The following is a 19166-nucleotide window of genomic DNA, read 5'->3' as shown; positions in this document are numbered from 1 at the left end:
TGTACAGCATGCATAACAACAACCATGACGCAAGAGACGACATAGTATTAAACATGGTGCGACGCATTGTGCTGGGACATGGCCAGCTGCAGCAGCATGCGAATGCTGTCGAGCTGCTCCTGCAGCGCGCTCGTTTGCTTGTGCAGCGCCGAGAGCACGCGCTGCACCGACTCGTCGGCATCGCAACGCGCCATACACGTCAAGCACGCCGACGGCGGCGGCGGCATGGCCATCTCGGTCGGCGTCGGCGATGGCATTGGCGCCACCTCGAGCGCATGCTCGTCGTCGCCGCTCGTGTCTTCGCTCGTCGTCGCCGGCGTGTCGTACTGCAGCATCGTCAGCGGCGGCGACCGAAGCCCCGTATTGAGCTTGCGGATCTTCTTGGGGCGCGCGAGCGACTTATTTACTTCGTCTGCGTCGTCTGTGTGGTGTACTTCTTCTGTGCATGGGATGGTTGTCATCGCCGCGGCGATCGGGCTCGACGCGACATCGTCTGGCTCGGGGTGGCCTTCGCTGGCCGTGACCTGGGCCGCCGGGCTATCGAGGCCGGGCTCCGTCTCGCGCGGGCCATCTTTCGTCGACTCTTCTGGCGCCGACTGCACGTCCTCTTCGACATGATTGACGCGATGCTGCTGCTCCATGGGCTCGTCGGCCTCGGAGCTGTCTTCATTGGCAGACGCGGGCTTTGTGAGCTTGGGCTTGGGGCCCGCCTTCTTTTCCCGCAACACCTTCTTCGACTGCGACGGGCGCACGTCTTCTTCGACGTGGTTGACCTGATTCGACGACGGCTTGGTCGGCTTGGCGGGTTTCGTCGGCGTTGGCTTGGTCGACTTGGTCGGCGTTGGTTTGAACATCTTGGTCGGCGTCTTCTTGGGCGCCTTGGTCGCGCTGGACAACGCTGCTTTCTTGAGCGTCAAGAGGCGTAGCTGCGACGGGCTCTCGTCGGCCGTCGCGCGCGGGGCCAACGGCGGCGTCATGAGCACCTTGGCATTGGTCGCTGCGGGGGCACTGTCGCTGTCATCGCTGCTATCGTCGTAGACCATGAGCTCGGGCTTCGAGTGGGCCTTGGCCATGGTCGTCGTCGTATTCGTCGTAATCGTTGACGCCGATGTGCTGCGGCGCGTTTTGGGCGCGGCTTCGTCGGCGCTGCTGTCCATATCGATCATCGGCGGCAGGAGCGGCTTGTCCTTGAGGCGGCTCGAGCGGCGCGTGGACGTGCTATGCTCGTCCTCCATCGCGCGCGACAGGTCGCCGGTCGCCGCGAGGTTCTTCTTGTGCATCGCGGTTTCTTCGTGGTAAAAGTACTCGCGGAAGCCCGACCCGCGCGGGACGACGATGCGCGAGCAGATCGTGCAGAAGGCGCCCGTCGTCGTGAGCTTGGTCCAGCCAAACTCGTTGCAGAGCGTGACGTCGCGCTGGTGGAGGCGGTCCATGTCGCGGTCGGCGGTCGTCGCCTTCCCGAGCAGCAGCGCGTCGGCCTTGCGCTTGGCCGCTTGGGTGGTCGCCATCTCGTTTTTCGAATGACTGTTGGTTTGACCCTGTCGCGTTCGGCCGCCAACATCTTGGCGTTTGTATGCACCAATGCAACACCCTGTTTTAAACACCTTCGAATCAGCCACCAGACGGCAACGATCTTGGAAAAATCGAAGCCGCGGCCTCAAGCACCCAAGATGCTCGCGCGCCGTTGCCATCCGAGGCGGCGGCTCCTCGGCAAAAGTCGCCATTTGATATGACCGAGCAGAAAGGCCAAGTGCAATCTGGGTCTCCAAGTCGGAGAGTAAGTTATCATGTGCGTCGATTGTGTTCTTATAGCGTTGCATGATGGACGCGATCGGGCCTCGATGGGTCTATGCATACTACCACAATGGGCGGCGGCGTACCCAGCGGGATATCATCCAGCGCCGCCGCATCGTCACCAAAATCCAAGGACGCACCGAGCTGGCGCATCCAGTCGACGTCCATGTCCATGTCCATGTCGTCGTCTTCGTGTCGATTCGGTGGCGTCTCGCAACAGCTTGTAGTCGCCGGCGTCGCACCTCGGAGCGGCGTCTCGGACGACTCGGTGGGCACGTCCGAGACGACCGAGCGCTCGTCGGGCGCATGCATTTCTGCAGTTTGGAACGCCTCGTCGACGTCGACGCGCGCCCTCCTCGTTGGCCGTTCTCGACTCGCTGACCGTGTAGCTGTCGCGGCGCGACCGCGGCGGGTCCATGGCCCATGCGCTCGCATCGAACGCCGGGCGAGGCGGCGGTGTCGACGTCGTTGTCTCGTCAGCCAGTATCACCCACGCGTCTTTGTCGTCGGCTTCGAGCACCGGCGGAAACGATGCGTTGAACTCGAGCACCGGCTCCGGCGCCCGCAGCACCGTATTGTGGTCGCTTGGCGGCGACGCCAGCTGTGGCTTCCGGAGCCGGACGGGCTCGAGCGCAATGCTCGATGGTGGTGCGTCCCAGCGCAGCTGGTCGCCTTTGGTGCGCGCCAGAATGCTTGAAAAGTACGCGTTCGTGTTGGCATCTGTGAGCCGCGCGCCGTCCGAGTCGTCGTCGTCGGATACGGCGGCGGCGGTGCTGGGCGGCGACGTCATCGGCGCGTACGACGAGATCGGCGTCGAGATGGTAGCGTGGCTGTTGGCCATGTTGTCGCGCGGCACGACGATCATGGCCGACGGCAACGACCGGTCCATGGTGCGGCCAAACTCGTCGGCCACTTGGAGGTCATGGTGCACTTCTTTGAACATGCGGATGATGGCTGCGAGCATGATAAACTCGCCAATGTTGGACGTGATGGCAAAGACCATCCCAGGGATGATGTACCCGACGGCAAGCGCGATCGCACCGACGACCATCCAGATCCACGGGTTGAAGCACGTGGCGTGGATCACAAAGGCGTAGTTGCAGCCATAGTTCCAGAGCCGGAGCCCCATGTAGAGCGAGAGGATCACGAGCACGTAGGCTGGGATTTGCGTCAGCACCGTGGCGACGGTCCCATCGCCGTTGATAAAGTAGCTCCTAATGGACGCGGTGAGTCCAGCGACGCAGAGTGACGCAATGAGACCCTTCGTGGAACTCGATGTCCTGGAAGTAGCTGTAGTACACGTAGAGGTTGATGAGCAGAAGCGAGAGGCCGACGAGCCACACGGCGAAGCGCAGAAAGGTCGTTTTGAAGTTGTTGCGGTTCGCGCGATGGCCCGACTCGAACGAGATGCCGCAAAAGTTGACGCTCTTGTTCTTGTGCACGAGGTACGTGACCTCAAAGCAGATGAGCAGCATGAACGGAATGATGCACGCTACGCCCATGTCAGCCATGCGTGTCGACGAGTACTAGTACTACCTTGGAGGGCGAGCATCACTTGGACGCTCGTGAGGCTCTTGTCAAAGTCGCCGCCGTCGCTAGCGTCGGCGCCATCGAGGTTGGTGGCGGCGCGCACGATGTTTTCGTAGATCATGCAGAAGCTCACAAACGGCTACGTCCCATACATGAAGATGCGCAGCGCGATGCAGCGCGTCGTACCGGCAAGAGGAAGGCCACCATGAAGTAGTACTTCTTGGCGTACTTGAGCGCGTAGTAGAGGAGGACGCATGTCCCTGCCGCGAGGAGGCCATGCACGACCGCTGCCAGCGGGCTGGCCATGCTCCTTCGTCAACGAGAATGGCAATGACCGAGCCAAATATATCTCGTATCTCGCCGCCACGTTCCTTATACAAAGACCAAGCTTGATTCTCAGCTTCTATTGCCCAATCAGCGACCAGCATGCCAAGGTGGCGTTTTTATGGCGTCGTCGTTGCACTTGTTGTTTGTATGAAGATATTTTGAGCGCGCGGATTGGTGCAAAAGCAGCAAATCACAGCGTCGTCTTTTTTAGATGGATCGAAAATCGCCTTCTTGGATCTGGAACGAGCGTTGGTGCTCTCCCGCATTCGTCGATGGAGGAATGAAAACCTCAATTTGTACATTTACGAAAGTCATCAATTTGCCTGAAATCCACGCTGCAAACATTTCTGGAGCTAATCATGCAATAGTAGCACCGAGAGGATTTACAGAAAGCAGCGCAGCCGTCGACATGATCAGCTTGTACACTTTCAATGGTATTTCATGCATGCGTCGTCACTGGAGAACGTTGATTCAACACACATATTTGTTGTGTGCATGAGGAGAAAAGACACCATATCGGTGTGAAAGGTTAGAAGGTGGATGGACTAGATTGTCTGTTCATGTTCGTTCATAAACAAGCGGCATTCGTTGACGAGGCTGTCGGCAGCGTAGAGGAGGTCGTTCATCGTCCGCGTATCAAGTTGATACAGGGCCATTGGACGCCGCAGAAACGCGTCGAGGAGAGCAATGACTTGAGTCTCTTGCAGTTGCTCGAATGTCTTTAGCATGCGCTGCACGACGCCATCGATGCGCTCTGCATGCGCACGCAGAGCTCGTGCCAAGGCAGGGCCATCTTCATCGCGGCCGTAGACCGTATGCGGCGAGTAATGCGATCGCAGTTGAATGGCTTCGGACGAATCGTGCATCGCAGCAAGTTGATCAAACATTGCATACGAAGCGCTCAAGTCGCGGGCGCAGCTCTCAAAGGCCACCGCGACCAACTGCATCGCCTTCACGCCGCCCTCGCACATGGCCTGGATCACATGGGAGACGTCGGTCGCGTAGTCGTCGGTGCTGCCGACGGCGTCGCGCCCAAAGCCGAGGTACGCAGTCGCTTGGTAACACCAGGCATTGACTTCCCGAAGTGCCTTTTCGTATGCGTCTTGGCTGTTGAGGGTCAGCGTCGTGGCGCGGCCAAGGAGCACGCTGCCGGCTCGAGGGCAGACACGGATGTAGAGATCGATGGTCTCCCGCGCATGACCGAAGAAGGTGGCCGGCCGCACACTGTCGCGAGCGAGCGAGCGGAAGATCTGCAGGGCTATTCGGAGCCGGTACAAGCCGCGGGCAGGTCCTGGGGCGTCGGTGGCATCCATGGAAAGTGACGGCACGAGTCGGGACGCAACGGATGCGTCATAGTCACACCAGAGGCTGGAGAGAGATGCGGCCACCTCCGTTGCGGAGGGCTGGAGCGTCTTCGATTTTGATGTCTTCGGAGGGACCACGGCGGTGAGGGATGTTTCGGAAGAGGCCCGGATGCGTAGGCATCGAAGGAGTATGGCCAACGCCCACCAGAACCAAACCTCGACTTGCGCAAGGCAGTGACACGATAGGCGTCGAAGCTCGTTTTGAAAGGCGCTGGGCATCCAGGAGAGAGTGCTTCGGGGGTGTTTAGTAAATCGTCAAGTGATGGCAATGGGTGCTACCCTGTGCCCTGGCACTTGATACATTGTCGATTTTCCGGATAACATGCGGAAATGATCAACTGGCATGACGCCACTTCTGTTACAAGGTTTCGTGGCATGGAGCAAATACTACAGTTGACGGAATCGATCAAACGGAGGCGAGGACGACGCAGAACTTAGGACAATATGGAGAGGGTTCTTCTCGTACCCAACGCACCAGCGCATCCAAGAGGTAGTTGGGAATACAAGTCGACACTGATGTTGGCCAGAAGAGTTTGACCAGTGTCGTGTAGTACCCGCGCGCTGATTTGACATTGGCGTTGTGATCAGACAGTCTGCCACGTCATGGGACGTGAAACGCTACGACGGTTGCTCACGGCCACCAACAACCTGGTGTGCTCAAGCCCAGCAAACGACCCGAGGCTTGCCCACGACATTGACCAAAGAAAACCGCGCTGCTCAATCTTACTCCAGCTTACTTGATCTTTTTGGCTTCTGCAGAGTAGCGCAACACGAGGCGCGGCGCCGGCATCTTGTGCAGTGTGCTGTCTCTGTCCAATGAGACCATGCCACTCAGCGTGGTGGCACTAACGTTATGAAGAACGTCCGATGGCATTATTTGGTTTCAAGGGATTCAACTCAATACCAAGTTGCGTGCCTTTAGTAGTCGTGGCCCCTTCGAGATCTACGCGAGCATCTTTTCTCGCTTCATGACGCGGTCGTCAAACTTGACAAGGAAGACCGTCTTGTCCGGCTGCCCGTTCCCGACGTCGACGGTGTGCGCTTCGACTTGCGAGTACTATGATAACATGAGAAACACGAGCTTCTTGGCGTCGTACAAAGCCCGCCGAGTCGAGGATGCCACGGATGACACCGGCAATGTACGCGGCGCAGTTGAGCTGGCCCATGTCGACAGGCACCGAGATGAACTTGTTGGTGAGCGGGTCGAGCTCGTGGATCATGTCTACGTCCAGTCGCCATGAGCCTCGTCGTCTTGTCATCTTGGTGGTGCTACATTCGTTTTCGTTTTCGGTGCTGCGCTCGAGTGCGTCCGCGGCTTTCCCAAAGAGCGTCTTCCAGCAGACCGAGACGACAAACTGGAGCATGTTGAGGAGTCGCGTCTCGCGCCGCAGCTTGTCCCTAGCCACATGTCGTCGATGCGCTTCTTGCCTCAGCCTCGGACGCACCGCGCAATGTTGCCGTTCATGTCGCGGTAGCTCACGAGCTCGAGCACGCGGACGCCGACACCGTAGCCGGCCGAGTCGAGGAGGCGCTCGAGGTCCGAGATGTTCTCGACGCGCCGCTGGTAGTACTGGACCATCTCGCAAAAAGGAACGAGAAGGCCGACTCGGCGACCTCGGCCTTGCCGCGCCCGAGCGGCCGGTCGAGGTGGCTGCTCTTCTTACCACCTCGAGCAGCGGTCGCCGCCGGCTGCAGCATCAGGTTGCTCCCGCTGCTGCGCCCGTAGGCGCCGGCTGGGTTGAGGGACATGGCCGAGAAGGCTGCGTTGATCGTCGTATTCGCTCCTTCGTACATCATCTCGTCGACCTCGAGCGTGTTTGTCGGGCTCTTGGATTTTTTGGATTTTTATTTTTTATATATTGATCTATTTTTGACCATTTAATTTTTGGGGATCTTGCGTCGCCTGGCCTGTAGATGGAGGAGCGTGCCAAGGTAGCAGGACGAGGATGAGGGCATGGCAAGAGAAAGGAGATAATAGGATGGCTTTAGAGTATGGTGGTTGTAGTATGTACTAGGCCTTCCGGCAATCTTTGCAGTACCACGCGCCGGCGGGCTGCTCGGTCAAGCCGACGCAGTCAAAGTGGAACCACTCGTACTTGCAGTCTTCGTTGTCGCACCCGATCATTTGGCCGTACGAGACGCGCCGGCAGTGGCAGTAGAGCGGCTCGTTCGGGTCAATCGGTAGGTCCTCGAGCGCAATGTGACCGGTACTGGCAATCGCGGTCGCCTCGGGAATCGCTTCGAGCTGCGCCTCGGCAGCGTTGCGCTTCCGGTTCGAGCCCGCGCTCTTCTTGACCGTGGCCACGGGCACAGCGGCCTTCTTGTTGGTGGTCGCTGTCGCAGCTTGCGGCACGGCCGGGGCCACGGCCGCGACAGGCTTCTTGATGACAATCTTCTCGTCTTCGTACTCGCCGTTGGCCTGCAAGAGCGCCGTGTAGTTGGCGAGGTCGTTGTCGAGTCGGCGAATGTGGTGGTCAATCAAGTCGTAGCTCTGTGACGCAATCGCGACCTTCTCGTCCATCTTTTGGATGACCAAGTGGCGCTTCGCCTTCAAGGAGGCGAGGAGCGGATTTGGTGGCGGGCTCGCTTCGTCGGGCGGTGCGCTCGGGTCGTCCTTGGCTACTTCTTGCTCGACCAACGCGCGGAGCTCTTCCTCGGTTGGCTCGGGCAGCGACGTGTCGCTGCAGCGGACGCGGACGCGCTCGCGGGCGTCGCGCAGGTACTCGGACTGCGACTCGCGCAGCTCTTCCATGATCCCGCGCGTCGCCTTGTCGAGCTCGCGCATGAGCTCAAAGTTGCGCTTGACCTCGGACGGCAGCATGTAGATGCTCTCGAGGTAGTCCTCGAGGTACGTGCCCATCGTCGTGCTTGCGGCTCCACTGGTCGAATTTTATTCCACCGACCAAGCGGACGACAAGACATAAAATATATTTCGTTGGCTTGCTTACAAACATCTAGCTATAATTTTCTAGTTTCTTAAAAAAAGTGACTGGTCCAATATTTTAAAGTATAAAACGCATCACGTTTTAGGTTTTTCAAACGAGCCAAGGTAGATCTGATCTGCCGATTCCTAGACAACAATGACCATTTTCGTCGCTAGTAGCATGAAAATATAATATTTGATGGTCATTATAGTACGTCCAAGGCGTGCGAAATACGTTGCTGGCCCATGCGCAGAGCAAATGACACTTCCGGCAGCTGAAAACTACGTGCACAGACGGCCTTCAACCCTCGTCATCCACCTTTCGTCCACCTTTCTAATGTACAACTAGACACTATACGATTATGTGTCAAGGGCTAGGCTACAAAGGTCGTTGCGGAGCCAAAGCCCATGACGTGCTTGTAGTTGGCCTTCTCCAGCCGCGTCGGCTGGTCCATGTGCCAATTGCCCGAGCTCGTGCGTCGATTAAAGGTGCGTTTTGGCTCGACGTAGCCTTTAAAAATGACTAAACAGACACACATTACAATCACCAAAATGAAAGGGAGGAGGATGTACGCTTGAGGTCGCACGAGCCGACAAAGTCGGGAAAGATCGTGGTCGGGTCCACGCCGTGAGGCCCAAATTGGAGAGCGAGGGCTTGGTCGAGGTTGGCCTTCTGGGCCCAGGCCGGAAGCGGCTTGTTCAGCGCCGCGTAATCCTCCGTGTCCATGTCGCTGTCGTCGCTACCACATAACACATGAGCGGATCAATCATATCGATTCGCATTGCCCAACCTTTCTTCGGACTCGGACATTTTGTACGAGAGAGGGGGCTCGAGAACGCTCTTGGTTGCGACAATCTTTTGGCGCTTTCTTGGCAGCCCATTGGTGGCCTATTCCGATGGGCAATCAACAACTCGACCGATTTACACACAGTAAGACTGCACTGGTTTGGCTGCCGTGCGCGAGGCTCCTTTGGTCAACGTTTTGGTCTCGACAGGGCGCTTTGGCAGTGTCGCCGGCTCCTTGAGTCTCTTCAGCATCACAGGTTGTACACTTGGCATCGTGGGCTTGTCGCTACTCCGTACGTCCTATGTCTACGTCAGCGCCATGTACTCAAGGGGATCCACCGCAACGACAACCTTGCTCACGGTGCGACCTCGTTCTTGGACCTTTTTGGATTCTTGCGCATAAAAGTCGTGTAGCCGCAGCTTGCGCGCGGCATCGAGGTCGCGTTGCTTCTTCTCGGTCGCCTCACGGGCCTAATGCACGCCGTCAAGTCTGTACCTGGTACTCATTCGGCGGGCAACCCGGCAATCAAACCTTTTCTCTCTCTTCCCGCTCTTGCATCTTCTTGGCCTCTTGCGCCGCGTGCATGCATTGCAAGCGCCGCTTCCGTGCTGCGTCCAGGTCCCGTTGCTTCTTCTCCACTGCCTCGTCACGAGCCTATTTCACCGTGCGTTCTCAGCACCAACCAATCGACCACACAAAGGACACCTTGTCTGTCTCGTCGCGCGGCTTTTTGCGGACGCTGTCGTCGTGCTTGCGGTGAATAGCGTACTTTTGGTGCAAAGCTTCGCGCCGAAGTTCCTTCTCGAGCATCTTCTTCTCATCCGCCAAGCGACACCGTTCGGCTTCCAATAGCGACGGAATCATAGTCGACCCGCTCGCGCGCGACGCTAGGATCGAGGACGTACGCTTGCGCGCGCCAAAAGACGCCAGTCCAGAGACGAGGTTAGGTGGCCGCTTGCTCAGCGCACTCGGCGGCGCGGCGACCGACGATGTCCGCGGGGTAGGGTTCAAATGTCGACTCGAGCTGGCGACCGACACTTGATCGAGCTCCACTGGTGGCGGCTCTTGGGGGGCGAGTGGTTTGACCGTCTTGGACAGGCTGCGCTCCTTGGCGACGCGCTCTTTGGCGAGCGCCCGCGCCGTCTCACGGAGCCGCTTGGACTCGCGCTCAATGACGTCGCGCAGCTCAGGGGACGAGAGGCGCCCTTCAGGTATTCCGAACGCGTCAAAGGGCGACGTGACAGGACTTGAGAGCTGCGGGGTCGAGAGGTCCATCACCGAAATGGGAGGCAGCAAAGAGCTTCGTCGTGGCGCCATCGAGAGTCGCTCCATTTCAATGTACGTCGGTGGCGGCGTCTTGCGCGTCGACGTAGTACTTCCCAGCACGTGGCGCTGCATGGCCGACTTGATCGTAGCAAAGCCCTTGGCCAAGAAGGATGCGCTATGCTCGTCATCGTCTGATGATTGACTGCTGCTATCCGAGGACATCATGTCGCCGCTACCACCGACGGGGGCCGTATCTGCGGGCGACGTGCTCGACTTGGGAATGGCATCCGTGGACGCGTCGTCGGCAGCGCCATGCACGCCCTGGGACTCGTCGCTGGCAAGTTCAGACGCTAGTGATACTAGCGCTGCTTCGTCTGTTGTCGTTGTGGTGTTGTCCAGCGCTGGCGGAGCGACTTGAACCAGAGCTGCATGCAGAGGGACCGTCGGAGATGCAGGACGACTACTTTGTGGTACGATCGGGGAGAGGTTGGGCCCCGTACGAGAAGACAATCCGTTAGAGTTGCTGCAAGAGGCTGATACAGGCGGAGGTGTTTCGTGCAAGGTTGCCATCTCGTGTGCTCGAGTCTCCTCGGAAGGCGGGTCGATGTGTGGCAATGAGGACAAGCCATCGACGTTCGAGCCCATCGTGCTCGCCATGGACGGTGGACTTGAAGCGCATGGTACGTCCAAGATGGCGCTCGGTTGCGTGCTCGTGTCGGGGGACGCCTCGTCGTCGAACGCGTCGGCAAGGGATCGCACGGGGTTGCGCACAGCAGGCTTCGACGACTTGGCCGTCGGGACCGGCGATCCGACTTCTCCCCAAGGAGACGCTGTGCAGTCGTCGTCGATCGCACGGATAGAGCAGTTTGCATCGATAGAAGCTGGACCGTCGTCGTCGCGTAGCGTCTTCTCATCTTGCCGCATGGCCTCGGCAAGTCGCAGCACTAGGACAGCTTTGAGACCGTAGCAGACAAGACCACGCGTCTGGAGCTTCTTCTTTAGGTCGACAACGCGTAGCTTCATGAGTTCGTCTTCCTTGGTAGTATCGGTCAGGGTACTCGGTCCTGCCCCGTCCTGCGATCGCATGAGTAGCACCACCGATAAGTCGAGACGCAGAGATCGTACAGCCATCGCGCGGCCTCTCTTCTTTCCTCGCCGTGGCTTCTTCATGAGGCGCTCGCTTGTCTCGCTCGCCGAGCCCGGGTCGAGGTCGCTCAGGTTCAAGCGCGGCCGGGTCCGCTTCATCGGCGCTCGACGTAGCTCCTGCGCGGTCTCCATGCAGTACGCAGCCAGCCACGTCGAACTCGCGGCCATGCTTCCGTCGACGTCATCGCATGCTCGGGCGAGTCCATCCTCGAGATGGTCGAGGACCACCATTGTCGTCGTCGTCGTCATGAGCCTCCTCGTCCTTGGCCGCCAAAAATGGAATCCGAAACGATTGCCACCTGTTTTCAAACATATATCCATTTGTATAATATACAAATCACAAGATAGTTGTGAATTCATTCGCAGTTCTCGGATGGGGTCGCGCGACTAGAGTATTGAGCGCCGTTTCTTCGCCTACTAGGTACTACATGCAACTAGACTCTAGTTGAGTTCGAATATGGACTCCTAACCGTATTAGGTCGACTGAGCGAGATCGCATGAATGTACCGGTAAACCGATGGCAATCGCCAACGCCTGCTAGCTACAACAAAGGACGCAGCAGACTACACGTCTGCTGCTCTCCCTTTGCAGCCCCTCGCTTTGCACGGACGCTTATAGAATTACATGAACGCTCGCGTCCTGTGGCCGCTCCACCGTAGTGACGCACGTCGCGTCAAATGGGCCCTGACAAGTGGCCTCTCATTCGCCGACTAGGATTCGTGGGTTTGACCTCGACGGTTGATCCTGCTATCAGTTGTCACTGGCCGACAACTGCTGCCGAGAACAGGTGCCCTCTCGGTAAATATATATCATCATGTATACATTGACGCTTGGTATCGGTTTCGGTTGCGAGCCAGAGCGGCTGCTACGTCCGCGCGAACAATCTGCGGCAGCGAACCATCAAACCTCTCTGTCATACCTGGTAGTTGTAGCAGGAATGCTGCCATTAGTTGCGAGGCGAGCCAGAGATAAGGCCGTTCCAAACTTCGATCGTGCAGCTTCGAGTAGGATGCAACGCGCAGGGTTGGCCACGCGATCGCACTTCGAAGTGGCACCTCAGACTCTCAGTTTGCCCTTTCCAGAGCCGCGTGTCAGACGACGGTAGTATGGCGCGGAAGCCCAAGGTGCGGCGTATAGTTCACCTGCAGCGGCTACGCGAGCAGGTGCGCGCGCTCGAGGTTGAGCTCCGGCGCATCAAGCGCGCGCACATCATGATCCTCTCGTGGGAGGACGTGGCCGGCGCAATGGCCAATGACACGCTCGCGCAGGTGCGCACGAACCGCAGCCTCAAGAAGGAGTGCGCGTACCATGCGCGCCTCGCTCGTTTCTTGCACGAGTGGATGCTAACGATGGCCCCGCCCCAGGTACCACCGACTTGTGGCTTGTCCATCGATGCATCCATGCCGGTATATGCGTAGCCCCTCTCGCCGCAAAGCTCGTGGCGCGATGCCTGCCTCATTCAAGGTGACGCATCCGCTCGCCAAGCGGCCTACGAGTGGGTCCTTCAACAGCTTTGGTGCAGCACCGACAGCGCCATGGCGCGCGTCTCCGAGCGCTTGGCGTATGTCAACAGCACATTCGATGTGGCCATCGACGTCAACCTCGACGACGGGCCGCTGAGCATCCAAGTTGTGACACAGAGCCTCTTGCCGTGCTCCTTGGCGGACGTAGCGCGGGCCTTCTGGCACGCCGACTTGACGTTCGTCGCCCACGCGCTGTCGCGGGATTTTACGCAGCTCGACCAAGGGCAGGAGCGCAACATTGTCTACCTCCACGACAGCATTGGACCGGAAGACGACACGATTGGCGACAACACGCTGTATGGACGCTTTGACGAGCCGGGCCGGTCCGTCATTGTCATGCGCTCCATCACGTCGGACGCCGCGTACCCGAATACGGGCGACGTGTGGAGCGTCGACACCAAGCAATGGTAGTAATACTGCACGATGGCAAGTTCGTAGTGGCTGATTGGGGTGCTAGGATGGTGGCCGAAGCCGTCGACGCTTGGACGACGCGCTGCCGCGTCTTTTTTCAAATGGGCCATCCGCGGACATCGTCCGGCGACGACGTGCCGCTGTGCGACGTCGGGCGCCTCTTTGGCTGCGACGGCAACGACGACGACGACGGTCTGTTCCAGCACTCGCTGCGAGAGTGTTTTCGCCGTCGACATTACGACCAGCGGCTGCAGTTTGCAGCCTACCTCGACCACGTCCTGCACAACCTTCCGTCGCCGTCGGTCGTAGGAGCCGAAGAATTATCAACAAGAGGTTGAGAGCATCCTACTACAGTATGTGTCCGTGCTGTGCGTTGTGGAGACATGACGATTGCTTTTGTATTGACGCACACAACTTGTGTGCGTCAATACAAAAGTGTCTCATAGTCGATTCTATTATTCGCAAGATGTCACGGTATGATGTCGTCCTTGGTGGTGTGTTAGCCGTAGCATCGGACGCGGTCGGTGGTGCCGACGCGCGCGCACTGCCCGCCTTTTTCAAGGTACCGCTGGTGGTACTCTTCGGCAGGGTAAAACTCGCCCGCGGGCTCGATCTCGGTGACAATCTTGTTGCCAAAGAAGACGCCTAGAAGGCTCCATGGAACCACACGGGCAGCCTTGGAGGCTTCGGCAGCTTCACGCTGGGCTTCCGAGTGGTAGTAGATCCCCGACCGGTACTGCGTGCCAATGTCAAACTTTTGTCGGTTGAGCGTCGTTGGGTCGTGGATCGACCAGAACTTGTCAAGGAGCTCGTCGTACGACACGACGCTCGGGTCAAACTGGACGCGGACTGCCTCGGCGTGGCCCGTCGTGCCCGCGCAGACCTGGTCGTACGTCGGATGGGGCACGTGTCCGTTGGTGTAGCCGACGCTAGTACCCAGAACGCCTTGCATGCGTTGAAAGTGGAGCTGAACACCCCAGAAGCAGCCAGCGGCGAACGTCGCGACGGCTGTCTTGGCTGTCATTTTCAGGATGACCTGTACGGGCGTGGTGCAGCGGACCTTCGTTGCGCTTCGCGTGAATTTCCACCAAGATTGCCATTTTGCGCCAATCATGTTTCAAGTATTTGATATCCCGCTCGTTCATTGGCGAAAATGCTACCTTTTGTGCAGGGTCAAATCTTGCCGGGAAAAATAGCTGCCTTCGCGCCTTCAGATTGGTCCACGGCATCGATTGTAGCCAATGAAATGTCACTTGAGGTACGATTAGACCAATCACAGCGCGATAAATTCATCGAAGGCTCGAATGATGCTGGATGCAGCGTCAACGTCGTACTACGCCTGGTACGGAGCCCGCAAGGCTCCATGTACTACACTGCAGCGACCAGCCTTACGTCTCTGGGCGACGAGCCATCGAACGTGGTTCGTCCAGCTGCCCGCGCCATAGTGTCCCACTGCGTTGCGACCGCCACAACCCACTGATTTCTACCGTTCATCTCGATCGCGGGCACACTAGTGTGCGTCGTGGCATTTATGATACAATAGAATAGTCGACCGTCCTTCGTACTAGTCGTCCATGGGCTCTCAGAGGCTTCTTTCGTCTTCGCCTTGGAGTGCGTCTAGCATCTCGAGCGTCTCGAGTCGCTGGAGCACGGCGTCCATGTGTGTTGCAAACTTCTGGCGCTCAATGCGCTGCTTCTCTTCAAAGCGCGCACCGAGCTTGCGCATAAGCGAGACTTGGTCGTCGCCGGGCGTGTACAAATCAAAGCACGCGGCAAACTCTTCGACCGAGACGTAGCCGCCGCTGGTTGTCGTCGGGTGCTTCATGATGTAGTAGGTTCGACACCGCGTCGTCTCGTCGTCCATCGCATCCAGCACCATCCTAATAATGCGCAAAAATAGTAAGTCTTTGCTACACGACTGGCGGCACGCGAGGAGGAGATACCATTGCTTGATGTCGACTGTCCACGTCGTCGCGTCCAGCGGGTAAGCTTCGTCGTTGAGGATCGAGCGCAGCACCATGACCGTTCGGTTCTCTTCTTCGAACCGGCTGTAGAGCGCGTTGTCAACGATCATCTTTTGGACCGGACCAATGTCTTCCTTGACGTACTCGAGGTCGCGGTTGACCAGATCGAGCTCTTCGCGGAACGTGTCGCCGTCGCGGTTAAACTCATAAAACGTCTTGTCGGCGATCCACGCGCCTTCCGACGCCATCGGCAGCGCATATGGTAGCAGGCGCTGGCTCATGACGTGGATCTCGAGCCGGTGGTGCTCGTCCGGCACGACATGGACGTCAATAAAGTCGCCAGCCGCGGCGTCCGGAAAGTGCAAAGTCGAGAGTGCGCGGTCTGTGTTGTGGTACACCTGCTGCATGATCCACGAGTACGCTTGCTTGCGGAAGGCTTCGTCGCCAGCGAGCAGCTCCGAGTGACGCCATGTCTCGACGAACGGGCTAGGCGAGTGCTACGTACATGCTATCGTCATGATGCAGACACGTCGATAGTCTACCGTGGCGACGTTGACGCTCTGCATCCACGCCTTGAGGTACGCGATCATCTTCTTCTTGCTCTCGACCTCCTTCTTGAGGCACCGGTTGTCGCGAATGTGCACGAGCGTATCGTGGGCGAGGCCGGCGCTCACCTCTTTCCATGGCAGCATCATGGGCGTATACGGGCGCTGGCAGCGGCGAAGTGTCTCTTCGAGCTCCTCAATGTGCCGATGGAGGTACTGCAGCTCCTGCACACGTTTGCATTTGACGGTCGTGGACGTCGAGACCTTGAGTGGCCGGTCCGGTCGGCGCGGCTTGAGCGGCGACGCAGCCCGGACTGATGCATTGCTGGACTCGTCGCATGGGCCCTTGTGGGTCGTCGTCGAGAGGAGGAGCGTCGGCGGTGTGAGCGGGACCTCGGCGACCATGATCAAGTTGGGTTCTGCCGACAAATGGCATCTGCCGTTCTCGGCATCAGAAGTGCACCACCTGGTTTAGTGGGTTTTATTGATGACACATGCCAAAGTGCCGCCACGTGGTGGACACGGCATTATAACATGCAAATCCCGACGTAAAACGTCGGTATAACTGGGTACCACGGGGTTAGATACGCAAGTAGCTTTGTTATGATCCGACCAAGTGGGTGCAGCGGCTTCCTCGGCAATGGGCGTGTACAGCGTAGCGCCGCACGAAGCTCAACAGGTGCGCATCCTGCTACTCTACAAAGCCAATGGCTCGTGTCGAAGCGGACGATCACACCTTCTACACGAATGCGAGCACCGATGCAACGAGAGAACTAAGATAGCAATAAGATGGAGATACATATACCGTATCCCATGGCTACGACGACGGCCATCGTCTTGACCAGCTCGGCCAATTGGCCTTTCTGAGATTGCCCTTTTGTGGTGGATCGGGGAATGTTGCTTCCATGGATCCTATTACTACACGCCAGTAGCAAGCGATAAATCATTTTGTTGCCTGCCATCTACTCTTCCTGGTCGTCGTCGACTCATTCCCATCGCCTCGCTTCAATAAAATACAAACGCGTAAAATTCCAATACATTTTTCAAGTCCTCGATGGGAGGATGAAACAAAGACGCACTCGGTGCGCCTGTCCTAGCGCTGAATGGCACTTGTAGGGCTGTCTCGAGCAAACGTTCGAGCCCGCGTCCATGCCTGCTGAACCCAAGGCCCTCCATCGCAAGACGACGGAGCAAGCGCATTCTCGTACACGAACCTGAAATCCGATGCATCGGAACACCTTGGACGCCACAGGAACAGCGATTTCACGCTTGAAGAACTCGCGCTGGGACACGCGGTGCGCGGTATTAATACATGTACCGCCGCCATCACCTTCTTTGGTCCGTCGAGTAGCAGGTTTCGAAAGGGCTGCCATCTGCTCGATCTTCCGCTGTTGACCGCACAACCCAACCCAACGCCAGAAGCTTACTCTACGACGACGTTGATGCAACACATACGACGCCTGCTTACCGTGCCACCAAAATGAATCAATCTCGTACATAGATGACACCCGTGCCGCGTCAAGGACAAGCTCCTGCACCAGTCCACCTGATCCCGTCCAGGGCCTGGCACCGACACATACGGCACATCGCTTTCCAGCTCGCGGCAAGTTGATCGGAGGGCGTAGTATACCTCTACGATCCTCACAGCACTACGTACTCGGAGCGACCAAACCAGCGACGTTGGGACTTTAGCTCGCGACACTCGACACCGCGCCTCGGTGAGCGATTTCGAAGGGGGGGCAAGATACTCGCTCAAATGTCTTCAACCGCTCTTACGATCCATGGTCCGCGCTGGCTCTCGCAACGGCCGACATACTATCCAAACGAGCTAGTACGATGCATTATCCGATAGTAGAGCTATCCGATCGTTGCTGCAATAGGATATTGGTCCAAGTATCTGTTGTCGGCTACACCACCGAGAGGCCACATTGGATGCGTCGCTCGACCCACTTCAGCAACCCTTTCCTTCGTTGTCTCGAGAGAAATGCAATGTGGCGTCGCAGGTGACGACAAAGATAGTACTATGCCTCAAGAGTATTTCATCCATAGTATGGATGCCTTTCTCTTGCTGTGTCTCCACCGCACACAACGATCGACGACTAGGAACGTACTAAAGTGTAGTACAATATCGTCGTTTGTTAGGCCACCATTTCGGATGCAACGCCGGCCGTCTCGTGCTCGAGAAGCACCGCGTCCAAATGCATGGCAAACTTTTCGCGCTCAACACGCTGGACGAGGAGGAAGCGGTCGCGCAGCATCTTCTCCGCTTCCGCGTCGCTTGTCGGTGCATGGCAGAAACACGTCGCGAGATCTCGCAACGGGACGTGGCCCGCCTCGGTGCTCGGGTGCTTGATGGAGTAGTAGGTGCGGCACAGCGTGTGGCCGTCGTCGAGCTTGTCGGCCACCATCCTAGACCCATCGTTTTTGTCAGCATCCTATATTGTCATGACGACAATCTGACCATTGTTTCGTGTCGACGGTCCACGTTGCCGCGTCAATCGGAAAGAGCTCGTCCTTGAGGATCGACCGCATGACGAGGACGGTCCGCGTCGGCTCATGGAACCGCGCGTAGAGCACATTGTCGAAAATCTGGCGGGTCCCGGGACCCATCTCTTCTTGGACGTACTCGAGTTCGTCGCTCACGACGTGGAGCTCGTGCCGGTACTCGCTCAGCGGTCGGCCGTGGGCAAACTGCACAAATGTCTTATCGGCGACCCAGAGACTCTTGGAGACAGTCGCGAGGCTGTACGGCAGCACGCGCTGGGTCATGACATTGACGTGCAGGAGTCCATCGACCCATTCGACGTCAACTGCAATGTCACCTGCAGCGTGGCCCGGAAAGCAAACGTGGGCCATCGCGGCTTCCGTGCTGCAGTACGCTTGCCGGGCGATCCACTCGTACGCAGTGCGCCGGGCGGTGGCATCGCCTGCGATGAGCTGCGAGTGTTGCCAGCTGTCCGAAGACGACCGGGGCGACCGCTACAACGCAAGTGTGACGCGTCGGGCACAATGTGGTCGACGTTGTCGTACCGGGATCGGCGTGAGCCCATCGACCCATGTGCGGAGAAACGTGGTGAGCCGTCGGTGGTGCTCGAGCTCGACCTTGAGACTGCGGTTGTCGCGCACGTTGCGGAGCGTGTCTTCGGCGAGCGCAGAGCTCACTTCCTTCCACGGCAGCAAGGTCGAGCGCCGGCCTTGGAGGCGCCGCAGCTTGATCTCGAGTTCGTAAATATGGCGTGATAACAAGTGGAGCTCGCGCAGTCGCTTGCACTTGACGTGGGGCATCGGCGGCGGGTTCTCAAAACACGGCTTGAGCGCGTTGCGCGTGATGCTGCGGATCTTGCGGATCTCCGACACCATGGGTCGTCCTCGGCGAAATATGTAGATAGGCGACGCCAAGCGAACGCACTGCTTTCTGTGCGGGGTAGCCAGCTGCCAAAATTCGCTTAGATAGTATGTCGCGCCCAACAAGCCACATGAGGTGGGTCCCTGCAACGCGGGTGCGCGCGCAGTCGATGCCCATGCACCAAGCATTCATGGACGTAACTCTTGTTTAAACTGCAATGGCGTGTTCTTCGACGGAGC

The 19166-nt window shown here is 58.1% G+C and overlaps 10 protein-coding genes across 10 annotated transcripts; 1 reads left to right on the top strand and 9 right to left on the bottom strand.

Annotated features, from left to right (window-relative positions):
• Positions 1–47: 47 nt before the first annotated feature.
• On the bottom strand, positions 48–3630 carry SPRG_10867 (hypothetical protein; the record flags this gene model as incomplete). The annotated part of the gene is made up of 6 exons (XM_012349826.1): positions 48–1508; positions 1861–2088; positions 2123–3008; positions 3055–3286; positions 3331–3463; positions 3511–3630. The coding sequence occupies 6 exons, from the start codon at positions 3628–3630 to the stop codon at positions 48–50; spliced, it is 3060 nt and encodes a 1019-aa protein (XP_012205216.1).
• A 566-nt stretch (positions 3631–4196) lies between these two features.
• SPRG_10866 (hypothetical protein) lies at positions 4197–4964 on the bottom strand (the record flags this gene model as incomplete). The annotated part of the gene is made up of 2 exons (XM_012349825.1): positions 4197–4248; positions 4300–4964. 2 exons carry the CDS (start codon positions 4962–4964, stop codon positions 4197–4199), a joined length of 717 nt encoding a protein of 238 aa, XP_012205215.1.
• Positions 4965–5853: 889 nt separating this feature from the next.
• On the bottom strand, positions 5854–6853 carry SPRG_10865 (hypothetical protein). The gene is made up of 4 exons (XM_012349824.1): positions 6461–6853; positions 6289–6413; positions 6113–6237; positions 5854–6072 (listed from the first exon to the last, which is right to left on the bottom strand). The coding sequence occupies exons 1-4, from the start codon at positions 6592–6594 to the stop codon at positions 5959–5961; spliced, it is 498 nt and encodes a 165-aa protein (XP_012205214.1). The 5' UTR covers positions 6595–6853; the 3' UTR covers positions 5854–5958.
• Positions 6854–6971: 118 nt separating this feature from the next.
• On the bottom strand, positions 6972–7903 carry SPRG_10864 (hypothetical protein). Its single transcript, XM_012349823.1, has one exon. The coding sequence runs from the start codon at positions 7873–7875 to the stop codon at positions 7027–7029; it is 849 nt and encodes a 282-aa protein (XP_012205213.1). The 5' UTR covers positions 7876–7903; the 3' UTR covers positions 6972–7026.
• Positions 7904–8312: 409 nt separating this feature from the next.
• SPRG_10863 (hypothetical protein) lies at positions 8313–8665 on the bottom strand (the record flags this gene model as incomplete). The annotated part of the gene is made up of 2 exons (XM_012349822.1): positions 8313–8461; positions 8512–8665. The coding sequence occupies 2 exons, from the start codon at positions 8663–8665 to the stop codon at positions 8313–8315; spliced, it is 303 nt and encodes a 100-aa protein (XP_012205212.1).
• Positions 8666–9031: 366 nt separating this feature from the next.
• On the bottom strand, positions 9032–11346 carry SPRG_10862 (hypothetical protein; the record flags this gene model as incomplete). The annotated part of the gene is made up of 4 exons (XM_012349821.1): positions 11118–11346; positions 9432–11066; positions 9258–9380; positions 9032–9196 (listed from the first exon to the last, which is right to left on the bottom strand). The coding sequence occupies exons 1-4, from the start codon at positions 11304–11306 to the stop codon at positions 9032–9034; spliced, it is 2112 nt and encodes a 703-aa protein (XP_012205211.1). The 5' UTR covers positions 11307–11346.
• An 843-nt stretch (positions 11347–12189) lies between these two features.
• SPRG_10861 (hypothetical protein) lies at positions 12190–13418 on the top strand. The gene is made up of 3 exons (XM_012349820.1): positions 12190–12502; positions 12557–13068; positions 13119–13418. The coding sequence occupies exons 1-3, from the start codon at positions 12245–12247 to the stop codon at positions 13408–13410; spliced, it is 1062 nt and encodes a 353-aa protein (XP_012205210.1). The 5' UTR covers positions 12190–12244; the 3' UTR covers positions 13411–13418.
• Positions 13419–13553: 135 nt separating this feature from the next.
• SPRG_10860 (peptide-methionine (S)-S-oxide reductase) lies at positions 13554–14096 on the bottom strand (the record flags this gene model as incomplete). Its single annotated transcript, XM_012349819.1, has 1 exon — positions 13554–14096. One exon carries the CDS (start codon positions 14094–14096, stop codon positions 13572–13574), a length of 525 nt encoding a protein of 174 aa, XP_012205209.1. The 3' UTR covers positions 13554–13571.
• A 470-nt stretch (positions 14097–14566) lies between these two features.
• On the bottom strand, positions 14567–16024 carry SPRG_10859 (hypothetical protein). Its single transcript, XM_012349818.1, has 3 exons — positions 15579–16024; positions 15016–15533; positions 14567–14952 (listed from the first exon to the last, which is right to left on the bottom strand). Exons 1-3 carry the CDS (start codon positions 15984–15986, stop codon positions 14655–14657), a joined length of 1224 nt encoding a protein of 407 aa, XP_012205208.1. The 5' UTR covers positions 15987–16024; the 3' UTR covers positions 14567–14654.
• Positions 16025–17705: 1681 nt separating this feature from the next.
• SPRG_10858 (hypothetical protein) lies at positions 17706–18954 on the bottom strand. The gene is made up of 3 exons (XM_012349817.1): positions 18612–18954; positions 18043–18560; positions 17706–17990 (listed from the first exon to the last, which is right to left on the bottom strand). Exons 1-3 carry the CDS (start codon positions 18939–18941, stop codon positions 17720–17722), a joined length of 1119 nt encoding a protein of 372 aa, XP_012205207.1. The 5' UTR covers positions 18942–18954; the 3' UTR covers positions 17706–17719.
• Positions 18955–19166: the final 212 nt, after the last annotated feature.

The sequence above is a fragment of the Saprolegnia parasitica genome (assembly GCF_000151545.1).
Source record: "Saprolegnia parasitica CBS 223.65 unplaced genomic scaffold supercont2.58, whole genome shotgun sequence".
Classification (NCBI taxonomy): domain Eukaryota; phylum Oomycota; class Saprolegniomycetes; order Saprolegniales; family Saprolegniaceae; genus Saprolegnia; species Saprolegnia parasitica.
This window is presented reverse-complemented; position numbering and strand designations above follow the sequence as displayed.

Excerpts from the sequence above, each read along its gene's own strand:
- SPRG_10865 (XM_012349824.1), bottom strand. The coding sequence starts at position 6,594 with ATGGTCCAGTACTACCAGCGGCGCGTCGAGAACATCTCGGACCTCGAG. Across the intron at positions 6,414-6,460 it reads ATGAACGGCAACATTGCGCG|GGACAAGCTGCGGCGCGAGA; the intron begins GTGCGTCCGAGG and ends ACATGTGGCTAG. Across the intron at positions 6,238-6,288 it reads CACCGAAAACGAAAACGAAT|ACATGATCCACGAGCTCGAC; the intron begins GTAGCACCACCA and ends GACTGGACGTAG.
- SPRG_10864 (XM_012349823.1), bottom strand. The coding sequence starts at position 7,875 with ATGGGCACGTACCTCGAGGACTACCTCGAGAGCATCTACATGCTGCCG.
- SPRG_10861 (XM_012349820.1), top strand. The coding sequence starts at position 12,245 with ATGGCGCGGAAGCCCAAGGTGCGGCGTATAGTTCACCTGCAGCGGCTA. Across the intron at positions 12,503-12,556 it reads TAACGATGGCCCCGCCCCAG|CCCCTCTCGCCGCAAAGCTC; the intron begins GTACCACCGACT and ends GTATATGCGTAG. Across the intron at positions 13,069-13,118 it reads AGCGTCGACACCAAGCAATG|GATGGTGGCCGAAGCCGTCG; the intron begins GTAGTAATACTG and ends TTGGGGTGCTAG.
- SPRG_10859 (XM_012349818.1), bottom strand. The coding sequence starts at position 15,986 with ATGGTCGCCGAGGTCCCGCTCACACCGCCGACGCTCCTCCTCTCGACG. Across the intron at positions 15,534-15,578 it reads AGAGCGTCAACGTCGCCACG|CACTCGCCTAGCCCGTTCGT; the intron begins GTAGACTATCGA and ends GCATGTACGTAG. Across the intron at positions 14,953-15,015 it reads ACAGTCGACATCAAGCAATG|GATGGTGCTGGATGCGATGG; the intron begins GTATCTCCTCCT and ends GCGCATTATTAG.
- SPRG_10858 (XM_012349817.1), bottom strand. The coding sequence starts at position 18,941 with ATGGTGTCGGAGATCCGCAAGATCCGCAGCATCACGCGCAACGCGCTC. Across the intron at positions 18,561-18,611 it reads ATGGGCTCACGCCGATCCCG|CGGTCGCCCCGGTCGTCTTC; the intron begins GTACGACAACGT and ends CTTGCGTTGTAG. Across the intron at positions 17,991-18,042 it reads ACCGTCGACACGAAACAATG|GATGGTGGCCGACAAGCTCG; the intron begins GTCAGATTGTCG and ends CGATGGGTCTAG.